The sequence below is a fragment of the Pseudopipra pipra genome, chromosome 2, assembly GCF_036250125.1.
Source record: "Pseudopipra pipra isolate bDixPip1 chromosome 2, bDixPip1.hap1, whole genome shotgun sequence".
In the NCBI taxonomy this organism is placed as follows: Eukaryota; Metazoa; Chordata; class Aves; order Passeriformes; family Pipridae; genus Pseudopipra; species Pseudopipra pipra.
The window spans coordinates 43,560,690-43,574,648 of NC_087550.1; the positions used below are offsets into that span (position 1 = coordinate 43,560,690).

General features: G+C 35.2%; 1 protein-coding gene across 2 annotated transcripts in view; it reads left to right on the plus strand.

Annotated features, from left to right (window-relative positions):
• The window catches only part of CUL5 (cullin 5), a 32,647-nt gene that overhangs the window by 1,725 nt on the left and 16,963 nt on the right, over window positions 1-13,959 (plus strand). For both annotated transcript variants that reach the window (XM_064645224.1, XM_064645223.1), the window contains exons 2-7: window positions 4,764-4,873; window positions 7,204-7,303; window positions 8,675-8,851; window positions 11,859-12,000; window positions 12,983-13,128; window positions 13,205-13,285. In XM_064645224.1, coding sequence (XP_064501294.1) covers window positions 4,764-4,873; window positions 7,204-7,303; window positions 8,675-8,851; window positions 11,859-12,000; window positions 12,983-13,128; window positions 13,205-13,285 — 756 coding nt within the window. The remainder of the gene's footprint in view (window positions 1-4,763; window positions 4,874-7,203; window positions 7,304-8,674; window positions 8,852-11,858; window positions 12,001-12,982; window positions 13,129-13,204; window positions 13,286-13,959) is intronic.

Consider the following 13,959-nt stretch of genomic DNA (forward strand, 5'->3'; position numbering starts at 1 on the left):
ATAGTAGAGAGAAGCAGCATAGGCTTATGAGTTTTGTCAGCATTCCACTTCAGCTATTTTGAAAGAGTAGTAAGTGAAAATAGAGTCAAAGGCATTGATTCTGCGAGATGACTCTTGCCAAAGTGAAGTCTTTATGTTGACTAGTCATGTTTTTGCAACTGGCCTTTGTATCACCAGTATTTTATGTTGACAACAAGATATATATACACAGGGTGTTTTAGGAAAAATGCTGCAGAGATACCTATTCTAAACCAGGCCTTTTTTGTCACTCAAAGTGTTATTAAGCACATTAACTTACTAATTAGTGAGTTTTCTAATGACAATATTAAGTACGATTCCTGCATTATGGAAGGAAAAATTATATGGTGATTTGGCTTTGTTTATCATGGCAAAATAAACCAGTGCAAGAACTGGAACTAGGTAAGGTCTTTTGTTCCCAAATCCCACTCATGAGAGTGCTCTCCGAGAAGCAAACTGTTGATTCCAGGTTGGTGTTGATTGGCAGTGCCTCGTGCCATCTGAGGGTGTGCAACTTCTTTTTCTACTTCTGCTTTCATGTTTAATGGGAAAAAAGCGATATCTGGGCACAGTAAATCCCACGGTAAGAAAGGAGAGATCTTAAAAACTGTGCGGTTTTTCCATAGCTTTTCCAAATAAGCCTGCATAAATTGGGTATAGACGGGTCTTGGTTTTGCCAGCATGAACAGGAACTAAGCATTTTCTCTTCTTTTCCCCCATCCTCATTCAGCTTTCTGTGTAGTTGAGAAAATGAAGTGAAATATTCTTTTCTTATTCTAGTAATAAATACTAGCTGAATCCAAATCTGACTGGCTGTCATAATTTTAAAGGGCATAATTTAAACTCCACTAGTGCATAGTTTTCCTAATTGTTATTTCTTTTCTTTTGTGAGAGCCTTCTTTAAATGCAAAGTTAGAATGACCAATCACATGCTAAATCCTGGAAATATTGAAGTACTTAGTAAGAGCCATTACATGGTCAGGGGTGCCTGCCTTACCTGTAGCAAAGCTGCTCTCCCTCGTTGAGGAGGTGGCTTGCTTTCAGTAGATGGCTGAGCCATTTCTAGGAGAGTCCCCTAGAGGTTTTTGTCTAAACATACGTGTGACTGTGACACTTTCAAAGTGGGATACTTCATTTCAGGGCGTGTGCCAGACTTGTAGTTTGTTCCCTTTGCAATGACAAAGTCTAAACCAATTCACCCATGTGACATGAAGACATTTGAGTTTTTCTGCAGTTTCTGGAACAGAAAGTAAAGGAAGCAACAAATTTTCCATGGACTTAAACAAAATGAGAAACGTTATTTACCTTTGCATCAGTTTCAGCTGTCAATGACAACTAGAAACACATCTGAAATATTTGAATTCTTCAACTTGAAGTACGTGTTTCCAGCTCTGTATTTTAAGTTTTTCTGTTTCTTCCTGGCTATTTCCATTTAGGATATCCTTAAGAAGCATGGGAATGTTGCACGATAGTTAGTTACATAGAAAAGCTTTCCCTGTGGCTACTTTCCTACTTTGAATAGGAACTTGTTACAATCATTACACTGATTTTTAGAGCTGCTGGTAGCAGAGATTAATCAGACAGTGTTTATTCCAATCTATGATGTTATATTTCCCGCTTCATCCCTCTGTGAACTAGCTTTAATATACCTGCTGTCTGAAAACAATGAAGTAGTAAAGGCAATGATGTTACTCATATGTAGATAAGATGTACAGTAAGACCTAGAGGGTGTTGCTTTTCTTACAGTACTGTCCAGAGCATCTGGTAGAGATGAGAGCTGAATTTCTATGTGTCCTGAAATATAGAGTACACAGCAAAGAGAGCTGAACATCCAAATAGACATTTCGAGGGTAAGAGGGATGGTAACATGGAGGTCTTGGGGTATTGCTTTGCCTTGTTATGTCTATTATGTCTAAGTGCTTATCCATAAAAGTAAAGAACAGGGAAAAGTACATTTGAAGAGTAAAGTTGGAGGACATATTTCAATATGGGGTGTAAAGTAATATGTTCTTCAAGTAAAATTTAGTGTTAAAATGGAACTTTAAATCCGTATGAACAAATTAATTGAAATGACTTTTGAGACAAATTATGGTATAAGTGAAGTTATTTTTCAAAGCTTTAAATTTTAAACTCTAGAATGGCTACTTAGCCAGGGTCTGGCTCTCAGTTGTAGCCCATGTTTTCAGAGAAGATTTGATAACTGGAGTAATTTTATCTAGTCCAAGGTATTATGCCTTACCATCCTGCTTACCTTTCCATGGGAACTGTGATTTGAGGCAAGCTAAGAAGGAAAAACTGCCCAGGAAATACTGCTCAGAAATTGCATGCGTGACTTTGGTATCAACTAAGAATTACCACTGTTTGACCTTCTCTTCTACTGTAAAATTTGTGTTTTCTTGTAAGGGTAAAATTAATGAATGTGAAGGACACACTGTAGGTGTTATTTAACACTCCCTTCCCTTCTTGTAATTTCAGTACAAAAGTGTAAGGTCATGGAAGCATGAATCTACCTAGATGATGTTGAGTTGTTTGTTGAACTTAGAGTAGTTTCGTTGGGATTTTTCATCCATTGATTTTATTTCCTCTTCTGTTTAGTTAAGGAATAAAGGAGGAAATGTGGAAAAAATATACTCCTATGTATAGGAAACAAAGTTCTAAACTTGTCTGACATTTCAGGACAAGCTTTGTTCGAGGAATTCCTTTTAAGTAAGCAGATGTTTATTTCAAGTGGATACACAATTTTTACAACTGAAGTTGAGTTTTATGTGTGTTTCTTAAAATGAAGTAGGTATTCACAGTTTAAATCATATAAACAGTTGTGTTTGCAATCTCCCTCCCCCCATGTTTTACAATGAAATTAATCTTATTCACAAAGATGGAGCATTCAGGTTTTATCTTCAGCTGTTTTCAGTGAAGGGTTAAATTACACTTCTCAAAAATTGCAGAACAGATTTTTTTTTTACTTCTTCTGGAAAACTTTCAGGATCTACTCTGAAGTTTTACGCCAAAGGAAGACTTATGAGGACGTTGTTTTTACGTACTTTATAATGCCCTTTCTGTAACTTCTAACTGTTCAGTAGCTGGTCTTTCAAGTTCATTATCCTGCAAAGAGGGACTTGGAACAGAAGTATCTGCAAGTAAAACCTAATAATTTTCACAGGACTGGGAAAGATTAGAGCAACACATCAAAGTTAAGGGAATAATTGTAAAGCTAGCTCTATGTGGGGGAAGCATGTAGTTGATGATTTTCAAAGATGATGTATTCAAATGACCTTTTTTTCTTGTAGTGGGAAAGAATAGGCAAAACTATCTCTCTGAATGTGAAAGCAATTTATTTTTCTATTTTTTATGTTGAAAGATTTACAGACTTTATCAACAGGGGCTGCTTCCATGAAAGCCATATTCAGTACCTACCACAGTGGTTTGATAATGCTGTGAGGCCTCCAGGTGCCGTTACTTTAAAAATAGTTACTGTGGTGCCTGTTGCATCTTTATAGCTTCAAGATGTATCTTTGCACTTAAGAGCACCAGGGGATACAGTTACCAAACTGTGCTTATTCTGAATACAAAATAACAGTTTTAATTGTAAATTTCCATGTAGAAATTAATCAAAAGGCGATGGTTGAGGGAACGTGGTGTGCTGCTTGTGCTTGTTTATCTGAAGAGATGTTAGTGACAGAACAGTGCACTTGTCAGAATTTCAAGTAGTCAGACTGTATTATTTGCTGTATTTGAAGTGAATTGTGTCAAGTGTAGTATTGCTGACCAAGACAATGATCTGTTCAAAAGTAAACAGTGCATTGGAACATAACACTTCAGATAATCTGTAGTCTTTCTGCCACAGAACTCCCAATCAACATAGCTTTTTAATTGCAGGTTTTTCTTTTTAAAATGTGGAGCCGTAAGCAAACAGGATAACAACATATGCAGTAGAACTGCTGTTTTTCTCGCAAAGTTGTTGTGGTTTTGGTGGAGTTTTTTTAATAATAGAAGTTAGCCTGTATACTGTGGTCAGATTTTTCAGAATAATCAGAATTATATGGAAGCACTTAATTTCTTTAGCTTGCCTCTTAGTTTTTATTGTAAGTTTGAAAAATCCACCTTGGTTTACACTTTTCAGCGTGGTGTAAATAATTTTTATCTGCACCAGCTGTACTCTTGGCGCTCAGAATGCCTATGGCCAGTTAACCCGCAGGAAGGGAGTCTGTCATACAGTAGCTCCTATGTTACTCTGTTTCCTTCCTCCCTCTTTGCTGCTGATGCGAAATACACGGTGAGAGAAAAAGGGTACATGGCAGCATCCACAGGTACAGTTCCTGATTCCTGGCTGCCATTTTGATCAGAGTAATTTATTCAAGATGGGTTTGCAACTGTGCCTTGTGACTTTTATTGCATCTATCTTTGCTGCGACAGAGAAGCTGACCCAAGTATCATTCATGTTGTCTGTGTGTAACTCCATTTACTTCTGAAGAACACTTGCTAGAACTTGTTTCTTGTAGCTAATGCAGTGAATAAATGAAGAAGTTGGCAGTCTGTTTCTCTTTGAAACAAATAATAGCTCTCACTTTTTAAAATAATACTCTGAAAAGTGTTGTTCAGCTGTGGTGGTGTAGCTCAGACGCTAGCTTAGGAGGGACACCTCTGAGAAGAAAATATTTTTTTGTTAACTGCAGAAACTGCAATCCTTCAAGATAACTTTAAATAAGAAGCTGGTTTATTAACAATATTTTTTTTGTTCCTTTTAGAATAAAGGTTCACTTCAGTTTGAAGACAAATGGGATTTCATGCGCCCTATCGTTCTGAAACTTCTTCGTCAGGAGTCTGTCACAAAACAGCAGTGGTTTGATCTGTTTTCGTAAGTAATTTTTTAATATCTTACATCCTTCTATATAATGGGAATACCTGTACTACTCCTGATACAGAAGTCACATATGACATAGACTGTGTGGAAAAACAGAACAAAAGTACTGTTTGAGTTTTATTAAGTGATAAATCTGCCTACATTGCTGTAAATGCTCAAAAGTAGAGTTTTGCTGAAATTCAGGTCTTTGTAAATAGGATGGTGAAAGAACAGCAGATCTTTTTGACTTCAGCTGACCACTGTAAGTAAGTTTTGTACCTGCCCACAAACTTATTCTTAGAATTAGAGAGAAAATGTTTACTGCTTTGTCAGTAAGTTCATTAAAGGCAGTTTGCTGAATGTTACATTATTCTGATTTGAATGGCTTTCTTCTAAAATAACTGAAGAATGCTACTGAAGTAGCTGGATGGTGCAGTTTGACTGGTATTATTTGAATAGTTTTGTACCCTAAGAATGATATAATAATACTTTTCAGACAATGTTTGCATTAATGTACTTTCTGAAAACCCTGCCATTTTCTTCCTTTCAAAAAGCCAGAAGTGGCTTCCTGTTAGGTGATGATTTTTTTGGTAAAAATCATCATTTGATTTTTGCCAACGTAATATGGAAGTGATTTACAAAAGATATATTGGAAGTATATCTAAAATAATCCTTGTCTCGATGGAGTTATTTTCCCTTAAATACAGTTGTAGTTTAAACCTGTAGACTCTCCTGCTTTTAAAATTGTCACAAAAGTAGTTTTTATTTAAATGCAGTCTTGTTGCAGTCTGTGTCTGTATCCTCTTTTTGATGAGGATGGTGTAGTGGCTCTTTTTACACCCATCTTACTGCATCTGTCACGCTTTTCTGCCAACCAAAAGGAACAGTAATTTATCATGTAATGGTTGTTAATCTCTTAGGATGTGTCTGCTATAGTAGTTGCCAGAAACATGGTATAGTTAAGGTAAAAATTCAGTTCTGAGTCATTGCTTTAATGATTAATAACTAGTTCAATAATTCTGCATTGAGATTGAAACTTTCTGTTTATTATTTTTCTTGTAGCTGAATTATTGAATAGAACTTTATTACCTTTATGGCTAAAATAAGGCTTTTGAGTGAAAGGAACCCACTGTCCTAGGTTCATATTTTTGGACAGTGCTTTGTTAAGCTTCTTAATAAAAATTCAAAATCTGTAGGTGTCTTCTACTTGCCCTTTGAGTATAATTATCCAGTATTGTTTTTTTCACTGCTCTTAGGAAACAGTGGCATTCTAAATGCAGTAACACGTTTTCTGCACATGAACATTGTGGAAGTCTCACCTGTTAGGTAGAGCTCTATAAATCCTAGGCCTGCACCTTTGATCTGTGTCAAAGGAACTTTTTACCTTGCAAGTTTTGTCTTTTCAGTTAAACTAAAAAAGCTGCTTTTCTGTTGAAATAAGTGTATTCATTTAATAGGAACAAAGTAATAACTTTAGATTATATGGTTGCTTTTCTGCAAAGATGTGGCCTTATTAATGAAAGGCAGAAGAACCAGAGGATGGTAATGAATCAAAAAAAGGCTTCCTAGGCCATGTTGTATATGATGTATGGGTAGGAGTGTAACTTGCTTTATTTAGTCTTCATTATGGAATGAGTAGGAATTAAGTTCCACTTGCTGGGCTGTCAGGTAGGAAAAATCGTACTTGAGTGTTGATTAGAACTCAGTAATAGAATTTGGCTTTGTGATTCTGTTTGGTAGCTTTTCTGTAGTAAGGTTCCACTTTAAAATACTACCACTGCCATGAAATGTTTAAGTGATCTTATTAAACTAGTTAAATCGTCTTTTAAATTACCTGATCCCTCAGAGTTCAAGTTTCTCATGAAGAAGGTCTGTTTCCTTTGTAGCACAAGGATGTCTCAGTGTTTGGATTGTGAAACTGTCAGTGAAGGCTGCATGTTAATGAGAGTATTTTAGAATAGCATGGGCTGAGTAGTAATACTGCTACTGGCAAGTGATTTCTATCTTTGTCAAAGAAAAGGTTTAAAAATTGTCCTTAATTCAGTAAGAATTATTGAATAGGTACTGAAAATAGAATTGTCTTGTATATCTCCTTGACCCCGCAGCCTTTCTCCTCGATAGGTTGCAGTTACTTGCTTCCAGGACTTTTCTTAAAAGCCTCAGTCTCTTCCCCACACGTTTTCTTGCATGTGTCACTGGGATCTAACTGTGTGTTGTTTGACAAAGATAGATAACAAGTGTATTAATTTCTTAGACATACTGAAATTATGACTGTTTAAGCCTCATACATTACAACATTAAAATTTGAGTAGCTGTTACTAAAAGGTGGATAAATTGTTTTCTAGAGATGTACATGCAGTTTGCTTATGGGATGATAAAGGTCCAGCAAAAATCCACCAGGCTCTGAAGGAAGACATCCTTGATTTTATTAAACAGGCACAAGCAGTAAGTTCCTAAGGTTCCATAACTTCTATTCATATTGTTAGAAAATAACAATGTAATTCTGACTTTCATTGGATTTAAATGCATTGGTTTTTTTTGTTTGAAATTTTGTGATTTTCTGGAGATCACAATTACCCTGCAAACTTCTATTGACAAAAAGAAGACTTGGCCTTGAGCATTTGCCTTGGTTCATTGTTTTCTCACAGTGCTTGAATCTGGAGTGGGCAGTGGTTTTTGTGTTATATTAAAAAAACCTATAACAAGCATTATCTTTGTTTATCTGACAGTACTTATGGAATCTTCTTCCACTTGAAAACTTCTTAAGGCAGAATTTTCCATAAGAAATTCCTCAGAAAAAAAAAATTGCTTATGTAGCTTCAGTGCTGTGCTGACGTGTTCATGGATGGCTTTAAAATAAGCCATATGTATGGCCTACCACAAATATCTGTGCTATCGACTCAGCAAGCTTAACTGTCCAGTTTTATAGGCTTCCCTCAAGACAACTGAATTTGTCAATAGATTCAAAGGAAATTCTTTTGTTTGTAAAACATGTAGCAAAAGATGTTGTCTGTAATAAGGGATTTAAAAGAGGGGGTTGTTGTAATATTTTTAAAAAATATTAAAAAATCACGACAAATGTCTGTAAAGGAAAAAAATTAAAGTCTTTCTTTAGTGAAGTGATTTACACCATTAAGGCTTTGCTTAAAGGAAAATAGTTTCTTATAGAGGCATTTGTGTAACCTGGCATATAAATGTTGACTTTTTAAGTTCCACAGCTTACTTGCTTACAGCATGCATAAATGCTATGCTGAACTGAGGCCTTTGATATGGTCTGTGTTGGCTTTTATTTGAGAGGCAGGGTTTTAGGCATTTTGATAGCCACTGTACAATGTAGCTGTAGTTTCCAGACTTTATTAAAATATACATGTTAACTAGCTGTCTGGGTCTAATGAAAGGCTAGTAGGTGCCATTGAATCAAAACTTTTCACTGCATAGAACATAACATAGTCCTTACAGGTTTATGTTAAGGTTTTTATATATGGTTGTGCCAGTACATGCCAAAAGTCTTAATATTTTTGACTTGCAGATGGCTTAGAAGGAGAAAAAAAGAAAAGGTTAATTTGGAGAATTTGAACTTGCTGACTACCTGTTTGCTGCTATCTTTCTTTACCCTTTAGAAATGACCCATGTGCCATGGGTTAATAACTACTTCAGCAAGCTAAATGGCACTTAAATATGCAGACTTTCTTATTCTGATATATCTGTACATTTGAATTTTATATGGAGAGTTATTTTAAGTATAAGCAAAGTCAGCCCATATTTTGTGCATAAATTTGTTTATAAATTACCTCCTCTTCTCCCCCGTCCCTCTAGAGAGTGCTGAGTCATCAAGATGATACAGCTTTACTGAAGGCATATATAGTGGAGTGGCGCAAGTTCTTCACGCAGTGTGATATTTTGCCCAAGCCATTTTGTCAATTAGAGATTACTTTAATGGGCAAGCAGGGCAGCAACAAAAAGTCTAATGTAGAAGACAGTATTGTCCGAAAGGTAAGTGATCAGTACTAAAAGCTTTGTTGCACTGTTTGCCTACAGTAAACAGGGGAAGGGACTCTGTAGCTGAAAATGAAACCGCATCACACATGTCACATGACGTATCGCTTTGCTTCGGCGTGAGAGTCAGAGTAACCCTGCAACTATTTTTTTTTCCTCTCCACAGTAGTTTCACTTTGTTTCTCCAATTCAGCTTTGGCATTAACAGTATTTTTCATGTGATTAAAGCACTTCTCGTTTGGGCTTTGGGTTTGTCTGGACTTAGGTGGAGGTTTTTTGAGGGGTTTGGTTTACTTTGTGTGGGTTTGGTTTTTTTTTTAATCATGACTTGAATCCTGGAATGGCAAGTAGTTGTAAATTCATCTACTTTTTGTATATTTGTGAGTAGCAAGTGTATTTGTATACATTAGTGAGTAGTTTTTCTACTCCTGGTTTATATCCCTAGGCCAAAATGGTAACTGGGACATATCTCTGCATTTTATAAATGACTGATTAAATTTTGTCATCTTAAGTTAAATATGGCTGTTGATATCTCAATTTCCCCTTTTTTTTTCCAAACTGTCAATCATATCAATGATAAGATTAGACATGTAGAATCTTGTAGATATGATCTTTTTACTGCTTCATATTAAACATAAGAAAGTCTAGTGCTTTGAGTATGGAGTGCTCAGTGTTCTGAGTCCCATGAATAGTGGTCCTGGAAATTGCTTTAGTCTTTTATTATAAGGAAAATGAAACATATCGGTTGTAAAGTGTTATGTACTTTAGTTTAACATCTTTCATTATTCCTTTTCATTGCAGAAAGTATTTGTAGGGAAATGAAATTTCTTTATCGATCTTTAGCTTGGTATTGAAGATGATTTTAACTGTTCCCCTATCTCCAGGATGGGAAGAGCAAAACAGTTTGAGTGCCTTACTTTGGGCAAGGTTGTTTTAATTTGCCCTTCTGTTTTGACATCCTGTCCTCTTTACCTCTTGAAGAAAAGGAAGAGAAAACAGCAGCAAAGAGAGGAATCACCATTTCACACTACCTTTTTAGTTTTTATTGTTTGCTGGAGAAAGCATGTGATCTTATTAGGCTCACCAAGATCTGGAAAACTTGAACTCTTAACTCTGCTTTATGCAGAAGGCAGGAAAACTAAGAAATTAAAGTGGACAAAGTAGTGAGGAGAATCTGGGAGAAAGAACTGGTTTCTAACAGTTCAGATTTTGGTCAAGACTGAAGCTGATGGAGTTGTCTCTCATATGTAGTCCAGCGAGGACCAGCTCATCACTGGGATGTTAAAGCCCAGAGTCTCCAACCTGTCTCATTATTTCATATTCACTGCTGAAGGTCACTTTCTGTTTCTGGTGTCATTCTCTGTAGTTTTCTAAAAAGTGCTTTGTGGAAACTTTTCCCATGCTTGAAGTTCTTCATACAGTCACCCAAAATGATACATGTGTTTTCCTTCAAATATCTGTGTAAAACTTCCCTATCCATAATGTCTAGAAGCAGTTTGACCATGACAAAGTCATTAATGTGCCTGCCAGGTTGCTTGAGATTATCTCACTGTTTTCTTCTCCGTTTTTTACTCACTTCAGCTCTTGTAAACTAGTTCTCTAATTGCACAGTGCAACATAATGTTTGTATCAATAAAGTTCAAGTAATGAGAAAGGTCATGGAGGAAGCATAATTCAATAAAGCTTTGCTTCTAAGAATGTTGCAACATTGTAAACGTTTTCTTCCAACAGGACTTACTTCAGTTGTAGAAATGGAAATTTAGTGGAAATTGAGAGACAGTTATGGAGAAGTTAAGAATAAACTATGGTAAACTTAACTCTCTTGAAAGGATATCCAACCTAAGAAAATTAGGTGCTTGCTGTGTTAAAATTTAAAATTTACAAAGGAAGAATAGAATAAGATCATCTAATCTTTACTACTAGCTTCACCATACAATGATGTCAAGTCATCATAGGTTATTTTTTAGCAATCATAGGTTATTCACAGTCATGAGGTAAAGTTAGAATTCATAAATTTTATGATTCCAACCTGCTTTCCACTACCAGTGTAGACTGAATATTATTGTGCTTAAATTCCATTATTAGCAGTTACTGTCAAGTTTGTAGATAGTGTAAGTTAGAGCTTTTTTCTAAAGCAATGAAATGGCCTGAGTTGGATAGAAGAAATTACATTATCTTTAAAGCTTTGGCATAATTTCATTAGGTATTCAGTGACATATAGATAGAGCCAGATCCAGTGACTTGAGGTTCAAAGCAAATTAAGATTTTTAGCAAACACATAGAATGCTTCAAGTATTTAATACTGAAGAGCTAATAGGGCTTAGGTGGGCACAAGTATGGTGGTCAGGTGTAATGCAATGCATTTGCAGCAGCATCAGTAGCAATCACCAAAAATTAATAAATCACACAATGGAATAAAAAGGGACCCATTGAGTGATGAGGATTTTGACAGGAGCCTGCATAACTAATTTTAAGACTTTGCACTGTTTAAATGAGATTTGGAGTTTTTTATAATTTACATATGCATCACTTGCATACTGAACTTTCTTGTTAGATAAATGCAATCAAAAACCATCAGTCTTTTTCTTTACATAAGAAAATTAAGAAAAAGCCTGCCAAATAGTGAACTGTATTTGGATATTTGGCTCAGAAGTACCCCCTGATACTGCAACTCTGACACATTGCATTGCTGGAAAAGTTACCTGACTAATTACCATGAACTGTAGAAATAATACAGAATTATGGAATTAATATATACATTAAAGACTGATTTCCCCTAGCTGTCCAGTTATATAAAGTAAGCTTAGAAGGTAAGCTGAATATTCCTTCTATAACAAGTTCAGAGAAAGATGAAATTTTACTGTAGCTGAACTGCTGTATGAACCTGGAAATTACATTAAAAATTGCTCGATTTGTGTTTCTGATGTCTTGCATGTCTTTTGCACAAACTTAGGTCTGCATGTACCTTTCTGACAGGATTTCTTTTTTCCTTCCTAATACACAGCTCATGCTAGATACGTGGAATGAATCCATATTTTCCAATATAAAAAATAGGCTTCAGGACAGTGCAATGAAGCTAGTTCATGCGGAAAGACTAGGAGAAGCTTTCGACTCTCAGCTCGTTATTGGAGTTCGAGAATCATATGGTATGTCTTGCACAGGCCAATTTGTTGCCCCTTCATTTTAGTAAATTAATTTTCTTCATACAAAGGTGGCAGTTGTGGTAGGGTTGAAACTATTATCTCAGCATTTGGTATTGATTTTTTTGTTGTTCTTGCTGATACATGATATCAGTTAAATTCTGCGTATAATCTTTAGCTTCTAAGTGATTTACCTGTGTATCAGTTACTGCAAAATCCATGTTTACGAAGAGAAAACTTTTCAATGTTTTAGGGTTGCAGATATAACTTTGTCTGTACTCCTTTACATGCTGTTTCTGATTCTTCAGACGGTTTGAAGAGGAAATGTTAAACATGTTAAATGCATTTAAGACTTTCAGTCATTTTGTTGCAGAACAGATCTGTATATCTGAAACCTCTATGACATTTCACCATTGTCTGCTGTTTTGCAGCCTGTTGTATGAAACTTTTGGCTTCTCTTGGATGGCTTTATGGATGTCCAATCCTAAACTTTTTAAAGCATATCCTATTTAGTGACTATTTCCAACTAATGCAAAGCACTCCAGTAAGCTCACTGTCTCCATTCTTGTAAAACAGGAAAAAAATAAAATGAAGACATTGTTATTGTAATAACAGTGTCTAAGAGAAGCTTTTTGTTGAGTCAGGTGGAGAACTTTTCACTTTATTAGACATTATACTGATCTTTTTTTTTCTTCTTCCTTAAAATTTTCTATTTATATGTGTATTTATGATTACTGTGTTTGAATGTCTGAAGTGCTGGAGCTAAGTATGCAGTTTTTTCTAGTTCTCTATAGTTAATTAGATTGTTTTTTGGAGCAAAGACTGAACAAATTTGGTGTCCTTTTGTGATCAGAGTGCATTTATCAGATATTTCAAATTGTTCAATGCAGCCTTTTGATACAAGACTCACTCTCTCATTGAGATTTGCTTAATATTAGCCACATAAGTTTCCAAGACTTGAGAGTAAGTTTGGACTTTCTCTTTGCAGTTAATCTTTGTTCTAATCCTGAAGATAAACTTCAGATATATCGGGATAACTTTGAAAAGGCATATTTGGATTCAACAGAGAGATTTTATAGAACACAGGCTCCTTCTTATTTACAACAAAATGGTGTACAGAATTATATGAAATATGTAAGTAAAAATTCTGTTGGAATTTTGTTCTGAAAGTGTTAGTGCTTAAAATGATTGCTGTTATACTTTTGCACAGGCAGATGCTAAACTAAAAGAAGAGGAGAAAAGAGCACTACGATATTTAGAAACAAGACGTGAATGTAACTCTGTAGAAGCAGTGAGTATAATATGTAGAAAAATTACATATTTATATTTATATAGTATTATTATATTGCAGTTTTTATTTTTCTGTTACAGTATTATTTGGTAACACTAAATTGAAACAATTTGGTTTATGGTTTTTAATTTACATGGGTTTTATGGTAGTTAATTTGCAAAAAGATGTATTACTTTCCAGTGGTAATCTACAATTTCTGCAGGTGTTTTAATAGTACATGTAGAACAAAAGTTCACACTGAAGGGCAGGTTTTTATTCAGATTGGTTTTTGTTCTTTTATTTTGAGTCGGGTATGGTTGGTTTTTTTCCTGTGTTTGAAAATAAGCTGACCAATCTGTTTGGCAAAGGGTTTCTCAGTGCTTATTTAGAATACCTGAAAGAGTTATTGTTCATTGCAAACAAAAGGAGCTATAGAAATTTCATTAAAACTGTAATAGATTTCCTCTTAGGCTGAAATATGGCCATTTAATATAAAGGGTGTTTTTCTTTTTTTCCTTCCCCTTCTTCCCTCTTGAGCAGTATTTTACACAGCTCAGATTCTGGAAGAAGATTTAACTGTAATGAATAGTTCATGATTGTCTGTGTTGAAATTATTTCAGGAAACAGGTTATTTTAAATAAATACCTTTTAAATCTGATTTTTTTTTTTTTTGCAGTGGATCAAAATGTGCTTTA